This window comes from Balaenoptera musculus, chromosome 18, assembly GCF_009873245.2.
Source record: "Balaenoptera musculus isolate JJ_BM4_2016_0621 chromosome 18, mBalMus1.pri.v3, whole genome shotgun sequence".
NCBI classification, from domain to species: domain Eukaryota; kingdom Metazoa; phylum Chordata; class Mammalia; order Artiodactyla; family Balaenopteridae; genus Balaenoptera; species Balaenoptera musculus.
Genome location: NC_045802.1, coordinates 7,238,473 through 7,266,324, shown reverse-complemented (window position 1 = coordinate 7,266,324; position 27,852 = coordinate 7,238,473). Strand labels below are relative to the sequence as shown.

Below are 27,852 nucleotides of genomic sequence, written 5' to 3'. Positions count from 1 at the left end.
TAAGTAAGATAAGGATTGAGAATTGGATTGGATTTAGCAACATGGAGCTCACTGGTGACCATGATGCGTGGTTTGGGTGGAATGGTGGAGAATAATGGAGTGGGTTCATATAATGGGGAGAGAGGACTTGAAAACAATGAACGCGTGCAGTTCTTTCAGCGAGTCTTGTTGAAGAGGGGAGCATAGAAGTTGAGTGGTAGTTGGGGAAGTGGAATCAAAATTTGTTGTTGTTTCAGAGACTTTTGTATGCTGATGAGAATGCTGCAGCAGAAAGGGGAAGATTGACGATGCCTGGGAGAAAGAGGCACTACTGGAGCGATGTCCCTGAGCAGGCAAGAGGAGGCAGAATCCAGTGCACAGGAGGAGCGGGGCAGGATAGCCGATTCAGAGTAGCCGGAGGGAAGGCAGTTAGTTAGAAAGGCTGTGGACGCAGAGCAGTGGGCAGGTGCGGAGGTGAGCGCTTGTGGAAGTTCTCTCCTGATCATTTCGAGGAGGGAAGAAGAGCAAGCAAGATCATCAGAGTGACGGCAGGGGTGCAGGTGTTTTCCAGGGTTTAAGTTCTCACCTGAAGTGTCCCAAGAGGGGACATCCATTCCATTTGGCTATTTTATTTCTTTTATGTAAGTTTTCTAGGAAGCATTTGTCTTATTTTGTAGAACTCAGTAGTCATTCATTTGAAACCTTTATTTTGGAATTCTAGGTATTTATTACAATGAGTGCCTAAAAACTTGGTATTTCTATCGTTTTTTTTTTATGTTACAGAAAAGACAACTGAAAGATAGAAATTTTAATTCATTAGAGATAAACTAAGGAATGGGAACAAGATAGTGGTAAGTCAGAATGAAATCATAACACATCAGTTTTGTTTTTCTTGAAAGAAATCTTTGCCTTGCTGCGCTTTACCACTGTTTTCTCCCTTCTTCTTTCCTCTGGCAAACTGCTGTGATGTGTACTCTCCCTGTGTTGCCTTTCACTGCTTCTCTTTCCTTAATGAGTAGAAATCCTGGATCTCTATTCATTGCAGTATGGGACTGACTTCTTGAAGACCGCTTCCTAATTTAAAATGGAATGCCAAATTCTCAAGAGTTAAGGTATTTAACTTTTGTAACAGTTGATAGTATTTACCATCTTTCTTCTTTGGAATGCTCCTCTTCTTTTGGCTTCTGTTACACTGTATTTTCCTTCCTCTTTTTTTTTTTTTCTAACTGTGGCCCCTTCTTCTCTCATCTCCTCCTCTTGTTCCCTAGTGCTGTCCCCCTGCTCGTTCCATATTCACTTCAGCTCCTCATATCCAGCCCCACTCTCTCTATGCTTTGCAGATGACATTAGTGACAGGAGGACTGTGCCTTCTGGTTTGCATGTGCAGTCTAATTGTTGGTTGTAGATAACTTCTCTTTTCTCTCTCATTGTTTTTATGATTTTATTTTTTGTCTTGGTGTTAAATAGTTTCACTACAGATTATCTGAATATGGATTTATTTTTATTTAACCCTACTTAAGACTTGTGTTTCTTTTGTTTCAAATTCTTTTTTATGCTTTTAACCATTTTAAACATTCATTTTTATAGTTCATAACTGATAGTTCTATTATCAGAAGTTATTTGGAACCTTATCTTTTTGGTTATTTCTGATGGCTCTTGTTTGTGGTAAAGTTGAGAATGTCCCTTCAAGGTCTGAGTCATTCTAATGTGTGGCTTGTTTAGGGGGATGTCACTCCTCAGAGGGTCTGTGTTGGGTTCAGCCAGGTGCCTTCAGGATGTCATCTGCCTGGACCACTTTTAGGTAAATTTCTTCACTTAAGGGAGTATAAAACTAAATCCCAAATCACATGAGTGGAGGCCCTGGTTACTGTTTCTAGGGGAGCCTTGTACCTTACTCCACACATGTAGAGCATAGGCTCAGATGGACAGACGGACTTGTTTCTTCCGTGTGCGTGTTTAAAGTCTGCCCTTTGAGAGTCCTGGCTTCACTTGCCCGTCTCAGTTCAGCTTTGACATTTGTAGGCCTCAGGCCTTGGCTCAGGCCTCACTTTGTGCTCATTAAATCTCAAGCCCTTAGGTGGCTGAGACCTGGAAACCCTCAAGGACTGCCATGCCGTCAGCTGTATTTTATTTATTTTTTGGCTGTTAGGTATTTCTCTTATCTTCTGGTAAGATCACCTGTGTATAAACAGGATATTTGTTACATTTTATCCAGAATTTTTTTTTTTAATGTTACAGAAAAGAAAACTGAAAGGTAGAAAGTTCAATTCATTAGAGATAAACTGTATCTATATATTTATCATAAGTTCTTGAGGGTCTTTTCCTCCAGTTTGTTATTTTTGAGGACTTTTATTTATAGTTTAGTTGGGAACTCTTCTTCAGCGAGGCTTTAGTTGCAGGATTTATATGTGGATAGAAAGGGATGTCCAATATAATACATAAAATATGCATATATTTTTAGCTAAACTATAAGCTTCTTGAATGCATGGACTATATCATATTTTTTTGTATTCCAGTGTTTTGAAAATCAGTAGAATATTTTCAGAACTTGGCTATAAACTAGACAAAGAACTATGAGATATTTAAAGTTCAAATGATAGTATTTTAATATAATCTGTAAAAGTTGTGTAGTCCCTATACTCTGAAAGAATGCCATTGTCCATCTAGTTTTAAGGTCTTTAGAGTTAGACATAAGATAAATTAAATATATTAAGTTTTTCAAGTTCAGAGGTCTTTAGAGTTAAATGGAAAAGGCAAGGGCCTATCTTTAGAACCAAAGAAGAGCAAGGTAAAATTAAATAATCAACCTGTCTGGGAGTAGTGGCATTCTACCATTAGACGAAATAATTAGTAATGTTATCGTCCCCTTCCCCTACCTTAGAAGTGATAGAATGACTAGCTTAGCAACTTTAAATAAGGATTAGTACGTCCCATCAGAGTCTCTGACAAGAATCTCGCCCCTGTTCTTGCTGAAATACCTAGTTGTGGGTAACATCAAAATGCTAAGAGGGCAGCCCCCGTGATATTAAATGGGACTGTATAATATTTGGTGTGAGAAGTATGTCTGCAGCTCCAGATCTCATACCAGCTGAAATTTTTGGCTAAATATTACCTTGGTTAACTTGGATAATTGCCTTCCGTAGTGGGTAAGCATCTTTCAACTCCAGTGACATTTAGAATTAAGAATAGAAATGTCTAAGAGACTCAAAACTGTAATAGTAGTATTTTTTGTTAAGGGATATGTACATATTTATTTATTATTTTTATGTACTTGTAATTTAAGACAGTATGGCTAATGAGGGTGACAAGCATGCAATTCCAATTTTAAGTGTAGTATGGAATAATTTAGATCTGTGATTTTACATCAAAATTTATGTTAAGTACTTTTGGGGAACATTTAGGAGAAATTAGGCTTACCTCATTTATAAGTTTAACTTACTAAGTTTATGAAAGTACTTATATGTAAGTTATGCTTTGTTAAGTAAGACAATTGAAGAACTAAGAAGGAAATAAAATATATTACATTTATAAACGTATGTTAAAAATTTTAGTGGCATTTAATTAGCCAGGTTTGTAAATGGCATCAAGCATTATTCAAAAGCCTCTTAAGTGACTCCTAAAATCTGCTACTCTTGTACACAGAAAAAGATTTGTGAGTGAATCTAAAAGCTTTAGGGACTAACTGAATTTTTGCCGTTTTAACTTTAATAAATTGAATATTTAAAAAATCAAAGTAAACTTTTGAAGAGATTTTTTGCACAAAAAGTACCCTTGAGGATATAAAACAACTCGTATCAGCATGGCTTGTAGTACTCCATGTGTTTCTGAGTGTGATTGATTTGCTTGTTAGATAGTGAGGGACGACTTAACCCAGTATACAAAAAGCCTTTTATATTATGTAGCATAGTATTGCATTCATCAAAAGTTCAGATATTTGTTGAAAAATTAATATTTTGAACAGACTCTGGAATATATCATACTAAAATATTTGTTTATAATTTTCTGATAGCAAATAACTAAAATTTCTAAAGTTCTTTTTAGAACTAGAACTTATTAAAGGTTAAGTTCTATGGAGTCACTTGATTTATGAAGAGGCACCACTGCAGTTCAGTAGGGAAAGGTGGGTCTTGTCAGTAAGTGCTTCTGGGTTAATTGAATGTCCATGTGGTGAGGAAAATCTTGGCCCCTTACCTCACATCGTATAGAAAAACTAATTTGAAATAGATCACCACCTAAAATGTAAAAAGGTAATAAAATAAAACTTCCAGAAGAAAACATGGAAGGGATATTATCATCTTCTTGGGGTAGCAAAGATTTATTAAACAGGACAACAAAGCATTAAAGATAAAAGATCAATAAGTCAGAATTCTAAAATTATGAACTTCTTTTCATCCAGAGATACACCATTAAGACAAGCCATATACTGGTAGAAAGGCAGTAAAAAAAAATGCAAGCCATATACTGGTAGAAGATGTTTGCAATGCATATGTATGACAAAGGACTTGTATCCAGAATATATAAAGAACAACGATCAATAAATCAATAAGAAAAAGTCAGGCAACCCAGTTGAAAAAAAATGGACTAAAGACTGGAACAGATACTATACAAAAGAAGATATTCACATGGCTAATAAGCATCTTGTTGAAAAGGTGTTTAACATCTGTAGCCATTCAAGAAAGGCAAGGTAGAACCACAATGAGACACCATTACACCCCCCCCCCCCCAGAATGACTAGGGTGGGACATCTGGCACTCTCGTACATGACTGATGGGAGTGTAGAATGACATCACTACTCTGGAAAACCGTTGGCTATATTTACTAAAGCTAACCTTATGTACACTTTATGATGCAGCTATTCTACTCCTGGGTACAGATCCCAAAGAAATGAATGCTTCTGTTTACCATGAGGATAATTCCCATATTCATAGAGGCTTTAATAATAAACCTCAAACAGAAAACAGCTCAGGTGTCCATTCACAGAATTGATAAGTTGTATATTTATGCAATAGAATACTCCACAGCAGTGAAGAAAGATAAACAGCTATATTCAGGAACATGGATGAATTTCACAGGTAATGTTGAAAGAGTATGTACTATAGGATTCCATTTTATGAAACTAGAACAGGCAAACCTAATCTATGATAGTAAGGTCAAAATAGTGGTTACCTTTACCAGCTGATATTTACTAACAGGGACCATGAAAAAAACTTTCTGGGGTATTGGGAAATGCTCTTTGTTCTACTGGTGGTTATACAGTACCAAAATTTATTGAGTTGTATACCTAATATATGTACATTTTACTGAATATATGGTATACCTCAATGAAAAATAGATTTAAAAAATTCTGTTAAGTATTAATCATCCCCATTTACAGAGGAAGAATATGAGGCTTGTAGATGTTAGGTGATACGCTCATATAATCAGTGATTGGTGGACCTGGGGGTAGGAAGGCACCCAGGGTTTAGGGTTCTAAATCTAATGCTAACTCCAGATCAGCATGCTGTTCTTCTGTGAAGGGAGGAATAGTGTTTGCAACGTTTTTATGTCAACAGCCAGCATAGTTCCTGTGCTTATTAGATAAACACATATTTTCTGATTTGAAAAAATAGCAGTCATATATTTGATGAGAGTGGACATTAAAATTCTTAATCATTAATTTAAAATAAGTCCTCTAATTTCTGTTTAAGCTTTGTTTTCTTGCCTCCTGATTTCTTACCAAATAATTTCTCTTGGACTCAAAGTCTCGTATATTGACTCCAAGTCCTTATAGTAAAAATATCAGTATGAACTACTTGGAACTTGTGTTCTTTTTCATTAGCTATGGAGAGGTATGTTTTCCTGTTTAATTCATATAGATTAATGTCATAGCAAAGTGAGATTATTTTTCTTCCTTTTCCAGAAGTTTCAGTAATTTGGTTTATGTTCTTGGGCATATATAGGACCTGTTCCAAATTTCTTATTCTTATACTAGAATTCTAACAATGTATGAACAAACAGATATAACCAAAGAATTTAGAATAATCATGAAACAGAAAGCTAGAAGAAACAGAAAGAGCTGAATAGATGGGAATCTTAAGAAGGTGCCTGTATAGCAATTGGAGAAAATTGTGATAGTATCTTTGACCCTGTTTCTAAATATGGTGTGGAATGAAGGCATCTTCAGAAGACGTCTCTTTCCCTTTGACTTCTGGAATCCTGGATGAGTGGTGCTGTCTGACAGACAGTTCTGTTTCTGTTGCACAATCTTTTATGGAGATTTGCCAGGCAGAAATACAGTAGGTTCAACTGAGGATGTGTACTCTGAGCCCACATCACTACCACATGTGTGTTTCTAGAACATGCCAAAAGCTTTGTAGCAACCCTATAATTTCATTTTTTTAGGTGCTCAAATAATTTAATTAGTGGTGTTGTTATATTCATCGTATTTAAAGTTTATTAACTACCAAGTAGGTAATATGAATAATAAAATTTATGTAAGGAATAAGGAGTTATAATACAGTAGGATCTATGTACCCACCATGGAGTTTAAGAAAAAGAACATTAGCGTTACCTTGAAGGCCCCCTGTGGGTTCCTCTGCATCCTGTTCCCTTCCCTCCTCTTTCAGAGTTAGCCACTCTCCTGGATTTGGGGTTTATCATTCCTTTGCCTTTCTTTATACTTTTACCACATACATTTTAATCTCCACACAGTATCTCGTTTTGCTTAGAATCATACTGTATGTGTTCTTTGAACTTACTTTTTCACTCAACATTGTGGTCCTGAGTTTGATCTATTATTATTGCATGTGGCTGTAATTCATGTTCACATGAATATAGTATCCCAGTATGTGAACGTATAATAATTTATGCATCTATTCTGATACTGGACCTTTGGGTTGTTTCCAGGTGTTTACTATTACAAGCAGTGCTGTAAGAACATTTACATATCATATTGATATTTAATATGGTTTAGAAAGGGAGTATTGGCTTTTGGAGGAAGTCAGGCTTATTTGCATATGATAGGGTAAGGCATCTTTCTTCCCATTCCTGTGGGGAAATATCCTCCAATAGGAGAACTGAGCTCAGTGTAGACATGCTACTCTTTTATCTGCAGGTTTCCAGTCATTCTCTGTATTTGGAATGCTGTAAGCTAGCAGGGTGTCAGCCTGTGTTTGCCCATTGGGGCAGAGGCTGACGGTGCTGTGCAACCCTACTAATACAGTCTCTTTTTCAAAAGAGGCCAGTAAAGAAGCCCTGAGACTTACTTTTTACAGCCTGGAAGCTGTCACTGAGTCCTTAAACTGAAGCATGCCATTGGGCAGTGATGCCCTAATGGAGGAAGAAGTACAGAACAGAGTCAAGGATGTCCTTTGGGAAGCTGACAGAGTCTGTTTCGAATGTAATACCAAACTGCAGTGAGACGGAACTGAAGACCTGCAAAGCACAGGCACACTTTCTGTGAGACGTGGGACTTGCCACAAATGCCACATCTGGCCTCTTGAGCAGTTTCCTTCAGACCGTTTATGAGCCCGTCAGAATACTGAGGGGCAGGACAAGGTCAGCAGCAACAAACACTTGGAGTGCAGCCTGTGTACGAGCGTTGACATAATTCTCGCAGCACCGCTTTACTGAACTGGATGTGTGTGCAGGACTCCTCGGTGGGCGCTAAATAGCAAGCTGAGGTGGGAGAGCACAAGCTGAGGAGGCAGAAGAAGTGTTTCAAGGGTCCCTACAATTCACCCCTCCTCAGCGAGCCCACCGGGCAGCCTGGCGCGCAGCTGTAAAGGACGGGCTTGCTGTTTGTGAGCCAAAGCTTCGGGCTGGCTGTGCCTCCAGAAAGCAGGACCACAAACAATGACAGACTATTTAAATAGCAGGCGCAGCTGCTAACAGAAGGGCAAACTTGACGTGTGTTCTGTGTGGAAGAGATTGTCAGTCGCTTTTTATTGTCTTTGGCCAGGAATCCGATTCAGGAAAGACATTACACATACATACATACATACATATATTTTATGTATATATAAAACAGTAAAGTTCTACTCTACTACTTTACACCTCTTCATCAAAAGAAAACAGAAATTCATTCAAAAAACAATGGTTGCAATGAAATACTAGGAGTAGAGCAACATAACATTTTTAGTTTTTTATTCTTTACCAGTCTCATTACATTTTTACCTTATTGACAGAATACTTAAGACTAATAATGCGCTAGAACCAAAAACATAATAATACCTTTAAATTTGAGAATGCCTTATAACTATTTCACTATACACGATTTTCAAGTTCCTTTCCTGTGGATTTTTTTCCCCTCAAGATTGCTTGTTCATCTTTGTCTCCTCCTAGGGCCTAGCACAGTAGAGGATATATACCTCCTAACAGGTGTGGGTGTTCAGTAAATAACTGTTTAACTGGATTGGACTCCAAGGATTCAGATGTCAGTGTATGGTAACCTAGTAGAAAGACATACACTTTTCACCAGCCTCTCTCATCCTCAGCACTTTCATGTAGCGGTCTAATTCCAGTAGTCTGAAGATGCTGCAATATGTTAACTATTTTTTAGTTAGGTTGAGTTTTCAACCTTCCTGGCTTTTCATCCATTTTCCTGTTTTGCTGAGTTCATTGAGTTATACACATGTGAAACCTTTTCTGATACCAGGAAGAGAAACTCCGTGATGAATTAGATGAATTAAAAGCATGAAGCTGGAAAAGGGATAAGAATAGATTTTGGCACATGGGTGGAAAAGGAACACACATATGGGATGTGAAGGGCTGCAAATACAGGCAGAGCTGTAAAGAGAGTGAAGGTAGGAAAACAGAGGCAGAGACAGTTCAGGGAAGAAGAACTAAGAGCTTAGACACAAAGTGATGGAGTCTCCCCCAACACCCAGAGAGAGGCAAATAAATACTGTTCTGAGAAGCCCCATAATTTCACTATTTGAAGAAGACATGTTTCACATTACATGAGACAAAATATGCCACTTTGTAAGCAAAGTTATATTTATGTATTTATCAAAATTCTTTTTTAAAATTGCTGTACAATTGACATATATTACATTGGTTTCAGCTGTACAACATAATGATTCAATATTTGTGTATATTGCGAAATGATCACCACCATAAATAGAATTAACATCCTTTGCCACATATAGTTATCAAAATTCTTGATTCACATTTGGGGGCCTGTATAATTTGAATGATCCTGTGATTTTTGACACCCTCAAAGCATGAGTAATATTTTTACACATAAACTTTGCACATAAATTAAGAAGATTTCATTAAGCCCTGCTGTTTGTAATTTGATGAATGAAATGGTTTTTCCAACATGGAAGCAGAGAAAATCATTTTGGTTGTAAGGGATAAACTAGTAAGCTATGCAAATAAATATATTTTGAATTATTGTCCTTTCAGCTTTTAATAATTTTTTTTTAAAGTTACTTATTTGGCTTAGGACAGTAATGAATAAAGGAATTGATTTTGTGTTACACTATTAAGATTATTAGATGGGAATAGTCTGTATTGCCCTCTATTGGTGAATGTTATTTTTGACAAAATAATTGCTGTATGTGTCATTTATATGTATTTAATGTTTGTATCAACCAGTGTACTTTACAGAAAAACACTTTAAAAACTGACCTAATAGTTGTGGCCATGAATTGGCAAAAGGGGGAAAAATTGACCTTATGGGCTTATTGATTTAATAGTTTTATTGACTAAGGTAGTATTGAAATACTTTTGCCTTTGATTAATTTTAATTTTATGTATTTACTTTTTTGTCAGAGCTCCACCTCAGATAAGGCGTCCCAATCGAGAAGTAAGACCTCTGAGGAAAGAAATGCCAGGAGGAGGAGCCCGGGGACCTGTAGGCCGAGCACATCCTATATCAAAGAGTGAAAAACCCTCTACAAGTAGGGACAAGGATTGTAGAGCAAGAGGGAGAGATGACAAGGCAAGACTACCTCTTTGTAACCCACTCACTTTAAGCCTGTGACATTTGTTGCTTATTATACTTCTAGTGGGCTTTTCAGAGGACCCTGGTTTTGACATGGAAGAGATTTTTTTAAAAACTTTGAATCAAAAACCTATGCAGTCTTTGCATTTTGAAGGCCATTCTGCAATGTCAGTAACCTCAGAGGTGTATATATTTCTTAATACACACACACAGAAATTTTAAGTAAAATGGAGCTTTTTTTCTTTTTTTGAATTTCAAAATTGTATTAAATATCATCACAATTCTAATAATTAAAGATAAAAAATGACAAAATTAAATAGGAAATAATTTTGAATCTTAAATAGTAGTCCACATTTACTTAGAAGAGGATGAGGAGGAGGTAGTTTGAATTTTTTTTTTCCCACCCCCCCTGCAGTTTTCCCCCCTTGGTGTCCATACGTTTGTTCTCTACATCTGTGTCTCAACTTCTGCCCTGCAAACCGGTTCATATGTACCATTTCTCTAGGTTCTACATACATGTGTGAATGTACGATATTTGTTTTTCTCTTTCTGACTTACTTCACTCTGTATGACAGTCTCTAGATCCATCCACGTCTCAACAAATGACCTAATTTCATTCCGTTTTATGGCTGAGTAATATTCCATTGTATATATGTACCACAACTTCTTTATCCATTCATCTGTCATTGGACATTTAGGTTGTTCCATGTACTGGCTATTGTAAATAGTGCTGCAATGAACATTGGGGTACATGTGTCCTTTTGAATTATGGTTATCTCTGGGTATATGCCCAGTAGGGATTGCTGGATCATATGGTAATTCTATTTTTAGTTTTTTAAGGAACCTCCATATTGTTCTCCATAGTGGCTGTATCGATTTACATTCCCACCAACAGTGCAAGACGGTTCCCTTTTCTCCACACCCTCTCCAGCATTTGTTGTTTGTAGATTTTCTGATGATGCCCATTCTAACTGGTGTGAGGTGATACCTCATGGTAGTTTTGATTTGCATTTCTCTAATAATTAGTGATGTTGAGCAGCTTTTCATGTGCTTCTTGGCCATCTGTATGTCTTCTTTGGAGAAATGTCTATTTAGGTCTTCTGCCCATTTTTGGATTGGGTTGTTTGTTTCTTTAATATTGAGCTGCATGAGCTGTTTATATAATTTGGAGATTAATCCTTTGTCTGTTGATTTGTTTGCGAATATTTTCTCCCATTCTGAGGGTTGTCTTTTCATCTTGTTTATGGTTTACTTTGCTGAGCAAAAGCTTTTAAGTTTCATTAGGTCCCATTTGTTTATTTTTGTTTTTATTTCCATTACTCTAAGAGGTAGATCAAAAAAGATCTTGCTGTGATTTATGTCAAAGAGTGTTCTTCCTATGTTTTCCTCTAAGAGTTTTATAGTGTCCGGTCTTACATTTAGGTCTCAAATCCATTTTGAGTTTATTTTTGTGTATGGTGTTAGGGAGTGTTCTAATTTCATTCTTTTACATGTAGCTATCCAGTTTTCCCAGCACCACTTATTGAAGAGACTGTCTTTTCTCCATTGTATATGTTTGCCTCCTTTGTCATAGATTAGTTGACCATAGGTGTGTGGGTTTATCTCTGGGCTTTTTATCTTGTTGCATTGATCTCTGTTTCTGTTTTTGTGCCAGTACCATATTGTCTTGATTACTATAGCTTTGTAGTATAGTAGTCTGAAGTTAGGGAGTCTGATTCCTCCAGCTCCGTTTTCTTCCCTCAAGACTGCTTTGGCTATTCGGGGTCTTTTGTGTCTCCATACAGATTTTGAGATGATTTGTTCTAGTTCCGTTAAAAATGCCATTGGTAATTTGACAGGGATTGCATTGAATCTGTAGATTGCTTTGGGTAGTATAGTCATTTTCACAATATTGATTCTTCCAATCCAAGAACATGGTATACCTCTCCATCTGTTGGTATCATCTTTAATTTCTTTCATCAGTGCCTTATAGTTTTCTGCATACAGGTCTTTTGTGTCCCTAGGTAGGTTTATTCCTAGGTATTTTATCCTTTTTATTGCAATGGTAAATGGGAGTGTTTCCATAATGTCTCTTTCAGATTTTTCATCATTAGTGTAGAGGAATGCAAGAGATTTTTGTGCATTAATTTTGTATCCTGCAACTTTACCAAATTCATTGATTAGCTTTATAGATGTTAAAAAAAGAGAGGACAGGAGAAATTACATGTTTTGCTTAAGACTCTCAGTATCTTTGGATTCTTAGTTTAGTCTTGTGAGCTGTATGAGGAAGCAGCTAGTAATAAAAGCAGTAGCAACAGGTCTCACTCTGCCTTGAGCATTCTTAACCTGTACCAGTCCTCCCTACAAATTCCTGTGGACTCAGTGTTATTTTCCCTGTACTGTGTATGAAGAAATTGAGACACTGAAGTTACAACTGCAAGTAGGTGGTGGAACTAGGATTTGAACTCTGATAACCTGAGCTTTTAACCATTATGCTATGCAGCCTCTTATTTGAAAATGCTTGCTGTCTTATTTTAATGTATCACAAATATCTATTTCTTTTAAGAGTACCAGTTCACTTTCTGAGAGTGATTAAATCTTTTTCTTCTTCTTTTTTTTTAAACTACTAACAGGCTTCAAGTTAGGTCCAATCTTAAAAATGCTATTTTTCAATAAATAACAGTCACTGTGTATAGTGATCTGTTATTCAAGCCTTACAGTTTTTTCCCCTGAGGTACAGAGTCATCATGAGGCCAGTTTGTTACGCCATTTACTTAATGTACCTTTATTAAGTGCATACTTTGTGTTAGTCATACTTCTAGGTACTAGGAAGGCAAACTTTAATATGTGACTCCTGGCCTCAAGTTGATTGTTATTGATGAGAGGGAATCAGATGAATAAATTAACCTTTACAGCCATATTTTTTAGTCTTATTTGAATGTACCTGAGAAAAATGGTTATTTTTATTTTACTACCTAAGTCTAGAGTCAGTGTAGAAATATACATAGAAATAACAAATGCATTTTTTAATTTAAAAAGGATAGTCTAAAAATAAACTATTAGGTAGCAGAATAGATGTTTTTGTATTATAAACCAAAAATAAATTTAATTAATAAAATTCTGATTCTCAAGTATTTATAAGACTATGGCTTTATGGTTAATTAACTCTTAGTGAAATGAGCAGTGCTTCCATTATGATCTCATGATTAAAGCTGTGTGTGCTTTTAGATAGAATTCAGATTAAAGTATGGTAAATCATCTTCAGAGACTTCATTTAAAGCTATTAAACTTAAAGGACTTCATTTCATTGAATTATAACAAATGGCCATTTTTTGAATATTTTCCTTCTCTGATTAAATGTAGGGATGTCTGATATGGAGAGACATTGTAAACTGGGTTGGAGTATTCTTTTGAGAACTGTTGATCGGTGGTTATACAAGTGAACAGTGACTTTAAAAAAATCTTTTTATTGAAGAAAAGTGTATACATTATAAGGGTATATTTGATGAATGATGATCATCTCACCAGCAGTGTACTGGTAAATGTTTAATAATTAGTTTTCTGAAGAAAAAAAAGTGTATGTGTATATAAACACGTACATATTTACACACAAATTTATTATAAATCTGACTGATATAAAGGATGTGCAGCATATAATTTACAAATAATAAAATATACAGTACTCTTTAGTGCAAACTTTATAGAGCCAATGGACCCTCACAGAATGCCTTTGCTGCTTTTTGCTTAACTCGTGCAAATGTAGGTACCTATGGTTGCAGTTGGCAGATGATTAGGAATGCAGTTCTGTTAGGATATTGGTTGATATTTTGTTTCTATTAATGAGTCAGATGAAAGTGAAACAACAGAAACATATGTGGGAACTTCACTCATTGATCAATCACTTGAGCAACTTTGATGAATCAGATCATGGTTTTCAAATACTGGAAAATTATTTCCTTCATTTTTTGTGCTATTTACATTGTAACAACTATAGAAATGACAGGGCTTCCCTGGTGGCGCAGTGGTTGAGAATCTGCCTGCCAATGCAGGGCACACGGCTTCGAGCCCTGGTCTGGGAAGATCCCACATGCCGCGGAGCAACTAGGCCCGTGAGCCACAACTGCTGAGCCTGCGCGTCTGGAGCCTGTGCTCCGCAACAAGAGAGGCCGCGATAGTGAGAGGCCCGCGCACCGCGATGAAGAGTGGCCCCCACTCGCCGCAACTAGAGAAAGCCCTCGCACAAAAACGAAGATCCAACACAGCCAAAAATAAATAAATTAATAAAGAAAAAAAAAACTGAAAAAAAAAAAAAAAAGAAATGACACACTTTTAAATGTAATATTTCCCCCATTACTTTAAGTCTAGACAGTTAACAAAACAAGAAATCAAACCCTGTTTTGTAGCATTTGCTGGTTTCTCTGGTATAAATACTTTCACTATGATGGATTTCAAGCTACCAACATGAGGTCACTGAACTCAGAGTCAAGATAAGATGGGTAGTAGCCTACCATTCTACAGTGTAGACACAGTAGACTTAAGTAACCTTAAGTGCATAGGTAATAGTTAAATAGTTAGAAGTGAGGAGTTTTGAGTAATTACCACTTTTTTTTTTAATATAATTTTTTCTGTTTGTGTAATTTAACTTTTATCAATGGCTGTTTTTTATAGAAAAATTCCTGAAAATTTAATAATTGGCTCTTACAAACCAGTAAGAGTCCACTTCGGCTGACTGCATTTAACCTCTGTAACTACCATGTAATCCATGTAACTATCACTCAGGGGTCAAGAATAGAACATTTAGCACCTCAGAAGCCATACTCAGGATCCCTTCTGATCCCTGACACTTCTTTCTCAAAAGTAACCACTATTCTGCCACTTTGTTTCCAAAGATAACCACTATTCCGATTTCTAATACCATAATTTAGTTATACCTTGTTTGAAACTTTACGTACAGTAAGTATTCTTTTTTTGTCTGGCTCTTTTTGCTCAACATATGTTGGTGAGATTTCGCCATCCTGTTGCATATATCTGAAGTTTGTTTATTTTCATTAATATACAGTATTATACCACAGTTGAATCTGTTTTACTATTAGTGAACTTTTGGATTGCTTTCAGTTTGAAACTATTATTAATAATGCTACCTTGGATAGTTTTATACTTATCCTTTGGTATATATGTGAGCATATATACCTTTCTAGTGAGCATATACCTAGGAGTGGAATTGATGGGCCATAGGATATGCATCTGTTAAACTTTAGTAGGTAACACCAAATAGTTTTCCAAAGTGATTATACCAATTTCCACGTCTGCCTGCAGAGCACGAAAGTTCTAGTTGCTCCACATCCTCGCCAACACTTGATGTTGTCTGTCTCTTGTGGGTGAATCTCGCTGTGATTTTACCAGCATATCTACCATGTATGGTGTACTTATCTGATAACTTCTGAGGTTAAAAGTTCTTTCATATGTTTATTGGCCATTCGTATTATCAGTGACTTGTTTTTAAGAAATATCCTGTTCTGTCCTTTGGATATTAAATCACTCCACAGATTTTTTCTCTCTTGGCAGCTGATTAATAGTGTTGGTTTTTGCTTTTATTTTTATTTTTTTTAATTTTATTACATTAGATTATAGTAAAGTAGTTACTTGCTGTTCTGTCCCTGAATGTTTTACTGTGTTTTACTTGTTTGTATATTGTGTCCCCTAATGTGAGTGTATGCCTCTGAGGGCAGGATTTTTGTCTGCTTGGATCACTGCTATTTCCCAGTACCTAGAATAGTGCCTGGTACAGAGTAAGTATTCATAAATATTGCTGCAAGAATGCATTTATTGATAAGTAAGCAGAATGCTATTGATTCATTATTTCAACTTAAATGTATTTTGTATTAACACTCCAATGCAAGGCATGACACTGAAATTAGTAAGCATTTTGCATTTATCAACGTACTTTCCCTTGTAAATAATAAAGTCTTATCTCTAAAATATCAGTTTAGAGATCTTGTCTAACTTTTCCTGTGTTTGCTTCTCACACTGGGGTAGGAGTAGCCCAAAGTGTGCAGCCTTATGCCATAGTGTACAAAGGGGTTGAAAGCACTGGTTCTGGAGCCAGACTGCCTAGGATCTAGCTGTGTGTCCTTGGACAATTTACTCAAGCTCTTGGTGCCTCAGTTTTCTCATCTATGAGGTAAAAATAATACGAGTACCTAACTCATAGGACCTTTAAGATTGTTATGTCAAGTGCTTAGAACAGTGCCTGGCATATAGCAAGCTGTAAATGCGTGTTAGCTGTAAAGGTAACATGACAGTGGGGAACTAACACAGGTATGATACAGAATAAAGATCACGTAAAAAAAAAAAAGAGAAACAGTGAGACTTCCAAGCAATTTTGCACTTGCCTTGGGCTGTTGAACTCAGGAAACAGATGAATAAGTGGGCAAGTGAGAGGTAGTGGCTTTACCCAAAGAACCAAAGGTCAGCTATAATTTAGCTCAGACATCCCTGTGATTGGGGGCCGGTGGTTTTTATTACTAATTAGCCAGTGATTCTAACATCGGGTAGCTCACTACCTACAAGAGAGATGACTCCCCTGATGGATGGACTCATTGTTAGAAAATTCTTTCTTTTGTCGATCTGAAATTTACGTCTTCTGTCACTTTGTACTGGTCCTGGTTCTTTCCTTTGGAGTAATACAGAGTACATACAGGTAAGGAGGTCAGTTGGTTTTGTTGCTCCGTTAACATTTTCTTCTTCAGCTTAAATGTCTCTAGGGTCCCTGATCCTCCTCCATATGACATGGGTTTTGAACCCTTTATCACTCTTCTCTCGTTATAATTTATTTGTCAACATTTTTTCTTAAAATGTAAGACCCAGAGCTAGTAACTGAGCATGTTTCTCTTAGATGGCACACAGTGAAATATAAAAACTATTATTTGCATTTTAGGCCAATCTGTGTCATTAATTGACTCTATAATGTTGAGTCGGTCACTAATTTTAGCCTCATCTTCCTCAAATAGAATACTAATGAAAGATCATAAACAAACTTTTTTTTAATTTTTATTTATTTATTTATTTTATTTTTGTCTGTGTTGGGTCTTCGTTTCTGTGCGAGGGCTTTCTCTAGTTGCGGCAAGTGGGGGCCACTCTTCATCGCGGTGCACGGGCCTCTCACTGTCGCGGCCTCTCTTGTTGCGGAGCACAGGCTCCAGACGCGCGGGCTCAGTAGTTGTGGCTCACGGGCCTAGTTGCTCCGCGGCATGTGGGATCTTCCCAGACCAGGGCTCGAACCCGTGTCCCCTGCATTGGCAGGCAGACTCTCAACCACTGCGCCACCAGGGAAGCCCCAAACTTTTTGATATGGGTAATTTAGACACTCGTAAAAAGAAGCTAAAATACTTTGCTTTAATGAGAAAAAGTATATCAGCCTTCATGCTAATAATCAAATTTTTGCTAATTAATTAATGTGAAAATTTAAGCAAAGATTTCTAAGATCATTTCAGTGATGTTGCAGTTATTATTATTATTATAAACTGTACAGGTAATAATATCTTGGGTGAGGTTAGCTTTATTGCCTGAAAACTAAACTTCTTTTAGGTGTTGTAGTTAATCTAGTTGGTTAACTGAAACCAGAGCTACTAACTTATATTTGATATCCTTATTTTAATTTATCTGAGTATTTGTTAAAAAGGATAATTGTCACCCATTTTGTTGATTTCCCAATATAACCAAATAAATTATTTATTTTTAGTTTCCTTAATTTGTTGTTTAGTAACCTCACCATTTTGGTTTGAAAAAGTTTAGAATCTTCTTTGTAGTACTTATTTTATATTCAGGTCTCATTTCTACCATTGAGAAACTTTGGGTGCTAGGGCAAGTCCTTTGACTAGCTTCTTTTTTTTAACATCTTTATTAGCATATAATTGCTTTACAATGTTGTGTTAGTTTCTGCTGTATAACAAACTGAATCAGCTATACATATACATATATCCGCATATCTCCTCCCTCTTGGGTCTCCCTCCCACCCTCCCTATCCCACCCCTCTAGGTGGTCACAAAGCACCGAGCTGATCTCCCTGTGCTATGCGGCTGCTTCCCACTAGCTATCTATTTTACATTTGGTAGTGTATATAAGTCCATGCCATTCTCTCACTTCGTCCCAGCTTACCTTTCCCCCTCCCCATGTCCTCAAGTCTACCCGAAGTCTGTGTCTTTATTCCTGTCCTGCCCCTAGGTTCTTCAGAACCTTTTTTTTTTTGACTAGATTTATACACGTATCCTCTTCTGTGAATTGAGAGCTTTGACCTTGACTACTGCAATAGGCCTTTGTTTTTCTGCTTCTCCTTCTCCCTCCAGCCCATCCTTTTTCCATATCGCAGCTAGCAGGGTCATTTAAAAATGTAAATCAGATCCTGTCATTCCCCTGCTTAGCACATTTCAAAAATTTCCCCATGTACTTAGAATAAAATCTAAGTTCCTCCCCACGGCCTATAGGGGCCCAGTGAGCTGGCCTCTGATCATCTCTCCAACCTATTCTTTTTGCTCAATACCTTTTAGCTATAGTGACCATTCAGTTTTTTCATAGCACTTAACAGTTTATAATTATGTATGTTTTGGGTTTGTTTACTTGTTAATTCTTTCCACCACAAGACTGGATGCTCAGTGAGGGCAGATAATGTATTTTCATTCACTAATCTGAAACTGAATGTGTTGGACATAGATGGTCACATATTTATTGTTTTTAAAATCCTATGATTCCTATTACTTCCAGATAAGTGTGCAGCTTTTCCTTTCCCTTGGTAGTGTTTATCAAATCCTCCCCCACCACTTGGACATTCATATTAAAATGACTCTGCCTATATTTTTTAATACTAATTTTTTGGTAAGTCTAAAATTACCATGTCAGGACTTCCCTGGTGACGCAGTGGTTAAGAATCCGTCTGCCAATGCAGGGGACACGGGTTTGATCCCTGGTCCAGGAAGATCCCACATGTCAAGGAGCGACTAAGCCTGTGTGCCACAACTACTGAGCCCGTGAGCCACAACTACTGAGCCCGTGTGCCACAACTGCTGAAGCCCACGTACCTAGAGCCCGTGCTCCTCAACAAGAGAAGCCGCTGCAATGAGAAGCCCGTGCATTGCAATGAAGAGTAGCCCCTGCTCGCCGCAACTAGAGAAAGCCCATGCACAGTAGTGAAGACCCAACGCAGCCAAAAATAAATAAATAAATAAAATAAAGTTACAGTCATGTCAAAGCTTGTTAAGTCCCAGATATATCAGTGTCTGTTGCATTCTTTGGTTGATTTATTTCTAGAAGAGTTTTAAAATGATTACATAGTGTTCCCAGTGATTTGTTTGAATGTGACTAGCCTTGGCCTATCATTATTATAAAATGTGATTCTAGGCCGTGCTTGTTTTAAATTTGTTGATGTTATTTTTGTTGTGTAGGCATGCCAGAAATTTATTCCTTTTAAGTGTCAGTATTGGGATCTGTCATCTGAAATACAAGAATCTTTCTGAAAACTTAGCTTAATACTGTTGCCATGCTACCCAGAGAGAGTAAATTATTCATTTTGGGGTCAAGTCACCAGAGTACTGTTTGGTTGTTTACCTAGTGGCTTAAGGAGCTAGAGTGTTTGCCCAAAGGGAGCCATTTAGGCTTCTCTCAGCACTTAGGATCTAGCTTATGGTTTATCTCAGACGGAGTGTGGTAGGAGAGGTTCATCCTCTTCTTTCTCTTCAGATTGAAGCTTAGGAAACTGACTCATTTTTGGACCATATTTCCTTTCATTTTTACATTAACAGTAACTGTGGAGCTGAAGCTCTGGGGAGGTGCTTGGCTCTGTCTGCTGAAGTAGTTCCAGTGGTTGAACTATCTCTGGCAGCTGAGCATGTTTCATTTAAAGCTCTTCGGAGCCGAGTAAATCTTGGCAGAACTCCATAGCATATAATTCTTTTTTAAAGCTACTATATTATTAAATAAAGAATTTGGGGTAAAGTGTATTGCTTTAATGGTCCTAATGATACTATTTTAAAAGGTCCTTTTATCGTTGTCATTACAGTGACTTTATGATGTGGTCCAAGGACCTTACTAGGAAGAAACCCTCAACCCTGAGTGGGTACTTACAGTGACAGGGAAAAGGCTTTGTAAGATGCAGTTCAGAGTCCCACCTCTTTCCTCATCTGCAGCCTCTTTCTTGGATGCTTAGGAGGATAGTTCTGCCATACATAACCTAGTCTTTTGTTTTTTTTTAATGAAGTAGATTTGATTTATAATGTGTTAGTTTCAGGTGTACAGCACAGTGATTCAGTTATACACATTTATATATATATATATATATATTTTTTTTTTTTTCCAGATTCTTTTTCCTTATAGGTCATTACAAAATATTGAGTATAGTACTGTATAGTGCTATACAGTAGGTCCTTGCTGGTTACCTATTTTATATATAGTAGTGTGTGTATGCTAATCCCATCCTCTTAATTTATCCCTCTCCGCCATAACCTGCTTTTAAGCTTTCAGCCGACTCAGCCAGGCCTGAGGTGGTCTGATGCTGTGAAAAAGCATGGATCTGGGGAGTCAGGAAGATCTGAGTTAAAATCTGTACTCTGACATTTAATAATTGGGAACTTCAGTTACTTAACTTTCTGAGTCCCAGTTCCTTATCTGTAAAAATAGGGTTATAATACCTACCTTGTAGGGTAGTTGTATTAAATGAGATAATATATGTGAGATTTCTTGCCATGCAGTAGGTTTTCAATTGATTTCTTTTCTTCCTCTGTGTTAATACTCAAGTATTTTTCAGTGGTGGTAGAAATCCCTTGCATCCACAAATTTAGAGGTATCTAGCTCATTTCAGTCTTACGTGCAACTGTCCCCTCAAGAATGTAAATTTGAAGTGTCTAATAAAGTTGGCCAGTTCATCTATTTCTGATGAATTAAATAGGGGAGGATGGCATTTGGGTAATTAGCAAACAGTATTTAAAAAAATAGCCATTTAAAATGGTTACATTGCAATATTTTGCAAGCTTAATGATGTTAATTAAAATTATCTTGTTATTGATCAGCATTTTTTTGTACCTGTCCCCAGGGAAGGAAAAATATGCAAGACGGTGCAAGTGATGGTGAAATTCCCAAATTTGATGGTGCTGCATATGATAAGGATCTGGTGGAAGCCCTTGAGAGAGACATCGTCTCTAGGAATCCTAGCATTCACTGGTTAGTCTGTTAAGTTCTTGAATTACAGTAGTGGAGAAAACAAATTGTAGGTTGGCTTGGTGTGAGTCTTGTCTTGTTATCCATTCATCTCCTGATTATGACTTCATCCGTAATATGAGTGTGCAGAATTGGTAGGACAGTTCTTCTTCCAGAATATAACCAAGACATTTTCATACTAATTTGATGTTGACATAACTGACAAAGGTTGTTAATTGAATAACATGTCCTAATTTATAATTGCAATATGTTTTCACTGATCATTTTATACAGTAAAAATTAGAATAATGTTCTTAATGTAAGAAAAATTTCATAATTAAAAAAAATTAAAACAATTAGTATTGATCATAAATCAAAGGTGTCCCTGAATAAGCATGAAACTTTGCTCTTCTTACAAAGGGATGACATAGCAGATCTGGAAGAAGCTAAGAGGTTGCTAAGGGAAGCTGTTGTTCTTCCCATGTGGATGCCTGACTTTTTCAAAGGGATTAGAAGGCCATGGAAGGTGAGAATTTATTGAAATAATATAGGTATAAAACTGCTGCTTGCATGGTAAAGAAAGCCAGCACTGTAGTTTCTTTGTGTATTTATTAACACAGTTTGTAAAGGTTGGGGGAGGTTGGGCATACCTCAGATACCTGGATTTGGATTTGTAGTTGAGATATGCTGCCTCTGCCTGGCGGGAGAGGGGCCTGGAGTGTTGGAACTGTAGTCTTTAAAGTCACTTCCCTCAGGGGCGCTGAGCTAGAGATGAGTTTTAAGAATTTTCTAGATGTCTGTTTTTGTAAATAAAAAGTTAGCAAGCAAATTAAATAGTAATAGTGCATAGTCATAGAATAAGTGTTTGATCAAATAAATTATCTTTTTAAAAACCGGCATATTTCTCAGTAATTAATTAGTTTGATCACTTCATCTAGGCTTGGTGTAATTCTCAGATGTAATCAGAATGTTTATATCTTTCTAGCTTGCCCAGGACTAGTTCCTCCTAAGTTCAGTGTTTTCATTTTAACATATTAAAAACCCTTCCAACAGCTGCTGCCTGGAACTTTTTTTGGTCTTAGCCATAGGCAGAGTCTTTCTTTACTCTGACTGGTAGAGTGAAATAAAAGCATGATCTTACTTTGCCCTTCTGAATTAGCTGGGAAGGTCGTTTACCTTCACAGTACCTCTTCCTTGTTCGATGTGCCTGAAAGTAGAGAGGAGGAGAAATTGTGCGTTTACATAAATGGCTTGGAACACCCATGGCATTTTGATTGCCTCTCACAACTTAAAAACTTTTATAGACTGTTTGTTATAGATTTACCTAATTTGGGGACCATATTACCATAAATTTCCCCTTTATTATAACTTTAAAAACAATGTTTAAAATAAATAATAAGGCCTTGATAAAATAGGTATTTAAAGGAGTTTTAAAACAGCTAGAATGGTAGGTATAACCTACGTATCATGACGAGCCCTGTAAACTTTTAGCAAGAGGGTAATTTGCAAATGTATGACGATCACCTTGGCAGCAGTATGCAGGCTGGATTGGAGATGGGCGCAGATGGATACAGAGAGGAGTCTGGTCAGGAGGCTGTTGCAATAGTCTAGCCAAACGATGAGGACCTGGACAAAGGCATTCGTTATTTGGCCAATGAAGAATGAGTGGATTTGTGAGAGATATTTAAAAGGTATAAGTGATAACATTATGACGTGATGGTTTATAGGGGTAGGGAGAGGAACAAGTTGTATGACTCTTAGATTCCAGGCTTGAATTGAAGGAGTATGCAGTTGCTCAGATACCAACTACCCAAAATTGGACCAAACTTCACAGGTTGAGGTTAGTTTTCCACAAGACTGCCCTCACTTCAGATGCCAACCACAAATTTGGGGGTCCCCAGGTCACCCTCACTCTGACAGCTGGCTGTAAATTTGGGGGTTCTCACTGCACCCTCAGGTTTGATAATTCTCTAGAATGACTCACAGAACTTAGGAAAGCATTGTACTTCCGATTGTGGTTTTTGTTATAGCAAAAGGAGGCAAATCAGAACTAGCCAAAGGAAGAAATGCGTAGGGTGAGATCTGGGAGGATGCTGAAAGTGTAGCTTCTGTTGTCCTTTCCCTTGCAAGCAGGATGCTTTACCCGCCTAGCTAGCGCGTGGATGTGTGACAGTGCGAACAGTACTGCCAACAGGGAGGCTCACTCAGGCTTCAGTGTCCAGAGTTTTTACTGGGGTTTCGCTGCATACTCATAATTGATTGAATTGTTGCCCATATGTCTCAGTCTCCAGTCTCCCTTCTCTCCCCAGAGGTCTGGTTGATATCACATGGCTCAGAGCCCCAGCCTGCTAATCACATGGTTGGTTTTTCAGGCAAGGCCAGCCCCCATCCTGAGTCATCTCATTAGCATAATCTATATAGGGACCCACCATGAGCCACCTCATTAGCCTAAAATTTCAGGGCCCAACATGAACAACAAAGGCACTCCTGTCACTTGGGAAATTCCAAAGGTTTAGAGTCTGCCTCCCAGGAACTAGGGAAAAGGGCAGCCAAATTCTTCATTAAGCAGGATACAGTGAACTGATACTGGAAATTGAGGAGAGGAGCAGGTTTAAATAGAAACAAAATATAGTTCGGTGAAAACTCAGTGGGTAATTGGAAATAGAGGTCTGGAGCTTGGGCTAGAGTTTAAGTTTAAATTAAAATTTTGAGATATAAGTGGTGGTTGATAATTTGGGTATGGATGAAATTGTTCAAGGGGTTTTATAAAGGGTTTTCAAAAGAGCAGAAGATTTAGAATTGCTTTGGGAATGTAAAGGGCAGGGGGAAGAGGAGACCTGAAAGCCACTGAAGATGGTCATGAGTAGGAGAAGCGTCAGGAAAGAACCGTGTCATAGAACCAACCTAGGGAGAAAGGGTTTCAGGGAGGAGGGAATGAACACCAGGTATCGGCACCATCAAAGGTCCGAGAGACGGAAAGAAGCTGTGAGTTGAAAAGTGACCATTGGTTGGGACTTCCCTGGAGATCCAATGGTTAAGACTCCGTGCTTCCAATCGGTGGGTGCGGGTTCGATCCCTGGTCAGGGAACTAGGATCCCGCGTACTGCGCAGTGGCGCAGCCAAAAAAAAAATACGTAAAACTCAAAACAGAAAAGGAAAGGAAAGTGACCATTGGATTAGTAAATTAGGTATTTTTAGTGAAGGAGTAGTGGCAGAAGTCAGACTGTAGCTTGTGAAGAACAAATAGTAAACGTAAACCATTTCTTTAAGAAGGTTGGCTGGGAAGGGGAAGGAAGAGGTAGATAGCCGCCAGAGGATTTGTAGGGTCAAGTGAAGGATTTTATTTTTAAAATAAATAGAGCCAACACAGGAGGAGATACAGGAAATAGAGGAGATAATTGACAGGGTAATGTCATGAGGAGGGGAAATTTATAAACGCTGTACTGTATCTATGAGCTGTGTCTGCACACAGATGCTAACCCTGGAAATTATCTCCTGCTGGACGTGACCACGTTAATGACATTACGGGAACTGAGAGGGCATTGAGAGGGGATGGTGGAAAGAGAAATAGGAACTTTTCTATAGCTGTGCCAATACCATTAGTTGTCTTTACAGTTTTCAAAATATCAATCTCATGTATAAAGGCTTCTTGCAAAGCACAAATGTTTCTTGTAAAACTAGTGTTTCAAATCCTAGTGATCCCTGGTTGTCCTGGGTATCAAAATTCTATAGCTAGAAGAGCATTTGGACAGTTTCTGAATTTAGAGTTTATGAAACTCTGATATGCACATAGTTTTCAAAGTTTAAATCCCCAAAAGCTTATTGAATTAAATTAACAAATGGCTCCAAATTCCTCTTAAGATCATGAACTATTATGCAAAAGAAATGTAGTGTTAACTATATATCTGAACTCTCATTAAAAGTGTTAGAAGAAAATAATATGTATTTAAAAATCCGTTAGTCTTCAAGACTAGAGGATTGGTGTTCTTGGATAATTTTTACTCCTCATTGATTTATTTTTATGGAACATTTTTCTGTTCATTTCAAAGGTGAGAAGTAACTAAAATTTATATTTTAGTCTATGTTATATTTAGTGGCTTTTTCATTACTGACACTATTTTATGTAAACTCTTAACTGCCTAGCACAGTTAAACTGATAAAAGGCTAGCTAATTTGATTATGTTTGAATCACCACTAGATTTTAGCTACCTTATTTATTAACTGATGAATGGATCTTTATTTCTGATTGAAAGTGTACATTGTAAGTGTGTTGTTGAAGATAGCTTTTGTACCTTAGGAGGGCGAGGGATATATAATTCTGCTCCATGTGGTAGAAAATGTCATCTTCTTTTCATTGCTGAAACAGAGCAGTCACTCTTAAGCGGTGCTCAAGACCACACATATGTGTCTTCTGCCAGGTTCAGTAAACTCGGTGGGTCCTTTCTAAATGTGCCAGGAGATTCCTTGTTGTCTAGGCCCTTTGTTAGCCCATCTCTGAGTACCTCTGATTTGAGACATTTTGTGAAATCATTCTTCATTTTTGTTTTTTCTATGAAATGATATTCATGCCAAATGCACCATGATTTTACTGTGACAGTTGAGCTTATCTTTTGATGGGAAGAGTTTCGTGTACATTAATAGTTGCTGATATTTTATAAGAAAGCACTTTAATCTGGTAAATCATTTCGTGTGTCCTTTGGAATTTCAGGGTGTGCTGATGGCCGGGCCCCCAGGCACTGGAAAGACCATGCTGGCTAAAGCTGTCGCCACTGAGTGTGGCACAACATTCTTCAACGTCTCCTCTTCCACGCTGACGTCGAAGTACAGAGGGGAATCTGAGAAGTTAGTTCGTCTGTTGTTTGAAATGGTGAGTGATGTTATATTCGGATTTCAAAGCACTGTTTGTGTAAGCACATGGTATCCCTCTAATCTAGATCCGTTCACCCAGGGATCTTTTTAAGAAAGGGCAAGTGTACTTGTAGTTTCACAGTTCTTGATACACTAATAAGACACGGGGCGGTGTGTTTTGTGGCGTGCTTGATATGTCTTCAGCGTACCTTCCTCTCTGAGGTAAAAGCCCTTTGGCATCCCGTCCAGTGAGGGTAGAAGAGACTTTGGAAGTGTGTGTGGTTTGACTGACATTTCTGGATCTCTCATGAGCTGGTGAGCAGAAGTATGTTTTAACATACATTTTGCAAATCAATTAGAAATTGATCTATCATTAAAGTTTGTTCCTTTTTCAAAGTAGTTTGCAGTAGTTACTTAAGATTGCATATTTGAGGATAGATTGGTGATTTATCTTTAGAAACTTTTTGTATTATGGAAATTTTCAAACACAAAAGTAGAAAGAACAGTACCGTGGATCCTCGTGTATCTGTCACCTGACTTCACCAACCATATAACTTATCTTTTATGTTTAGAAATTTTCCTGTGTCTGATATGACTGATTAATTTAACCTCTGTCTATAAGCAAGTGATGGCATTAAAGCAGTGAGAAATTTCTGCGCTTTTTCACCATTGTTTTGGTCGGAGGAAATGTCTTTTAAAAACTTCAGATTATTTCAGGAGGTCACTAAATGATGTCTTTAAACTGTTTTCACAAAGGCTAGGTTTTATGCCCCCACCACCATCTTCATTGATGAGATAGATTCTATCTGCAGTCGAAGAGGGACCTCTGATGAGCATGAGGCAAGTCGCAGGGTCAAGTCTGAGCTGCTCATTCAGATGGATGGTAATTGATATTTAATTACTGTCTCTAAACTGTTCTGGTTCCTTTTTGAATTGTGTGTAGATTCATACTTTGGAAATTCTCAACGACTGGACTAGAAGGCAGCCTGAATGTATTTGTAATCATTTGTTCGTCCACGCACTTGTGCATTTGCTCATGCACTCAGAAAGCATCTGTTGCTTACTTGCACCATCTCAGGTTCTGAGGTTACAAAGAAAAGGACTGATATGGCCTTCAAGGAGCTTACTATTTAGAGCAAAGCCTTTAGAGTTGTGGCTCAGGGTCCCAGGGGTCTTTAAGACTCTTTTAAAAGGTGTGCAAAGGCCAAACTATTTTCATAGTAATATCAAGATGTTATTTACCTTTTTCACTTTCATTCTCTCACAAGTCTCATTTTTAATTTTTAATAATAAATGTTGATATACTACATGCACACAAAAGCTCTTTGGAGCTCAGTAGTCTTTAAGGGTATAAAAAGGATTCTGGGACCAAAATGTTTGAGAACCACTGATCTAGTTGAGAAGCAGGCACTTCACAGACGGTTACGATACATTATGAATTCTGTGGTAGCACTAAACTCTGGGTGTAGTGAAAACACAGTACAAGAGGTACCATCCGGACTAAGGGAGTCATAGAAGGGAATAGCCGACTTGGGCTTTGAAATATTGGTAGAAGTCATTCAGACAAAGAAGAAAAGGCTTTGGGGAGCCATTGGAGGAAGAGAGTGATGGGCCCAGAGCTACTTTTTAGAGATGTATCACTCTGGTAGTTGTATGGTGAATAGGAGGCTATTTAGGCAAATTATGAGAAAACATAAAGTGTGTTAAAAAGAAAGTATATATTTATTTATATATATATACATATATATATATATATGTATATATATATGTATATCCACAGTGCATTGTTTTAAAATAGCTGTGGTTATCCACCAACCATAGATACTAATTGAATACTTAAAACGTGTGTTGCATACATTGCCAGGCACTATAAGATACATAAAATAATGTAGTACCAGGAGTTCCTTCCCTCAATGAGTTAACCATCTTAATTT

General features: G+C 37.4%; 1 protein-coding gene across 7 annotated transcripts in view; it reads left to right on the top strand.

Moving 5' to 3' along the window:
- Positions 1–27,852, top strand: part of KATNAL1 (katanin catalytic subunit A1 like 1) — an 87,982-nt gene that overhangs the window by 45,016 nt on the left and 15,114 nt on the right. For all 7 annotated transcript variants that reach the window (XM_036831939.1, XM_036831935.1, XM_036831937.1 and 4 more), the window contains exons 4-8: positions 9,736–9,904; positions 20,967–21,094; positions 21,491–21,596; positions 25,779–25,937; positions 26,675–26,801. In XM_036831939.1, the coding sequence (XP_036687834.1) occupies positions 9,736–9,904; positions 20,967–21,094; positions 21,491–21,596; positions 25,779–25,937; positions 26,675–26,801 (689 nt within the window). The remainder of the gene's footprint in view (positions 1–9,735; positions 9,905–20,966; positions 21,095–21,490; positions 21,597–25,778; positions 25,938–26,674; positions 26,802–27,852) is intronic.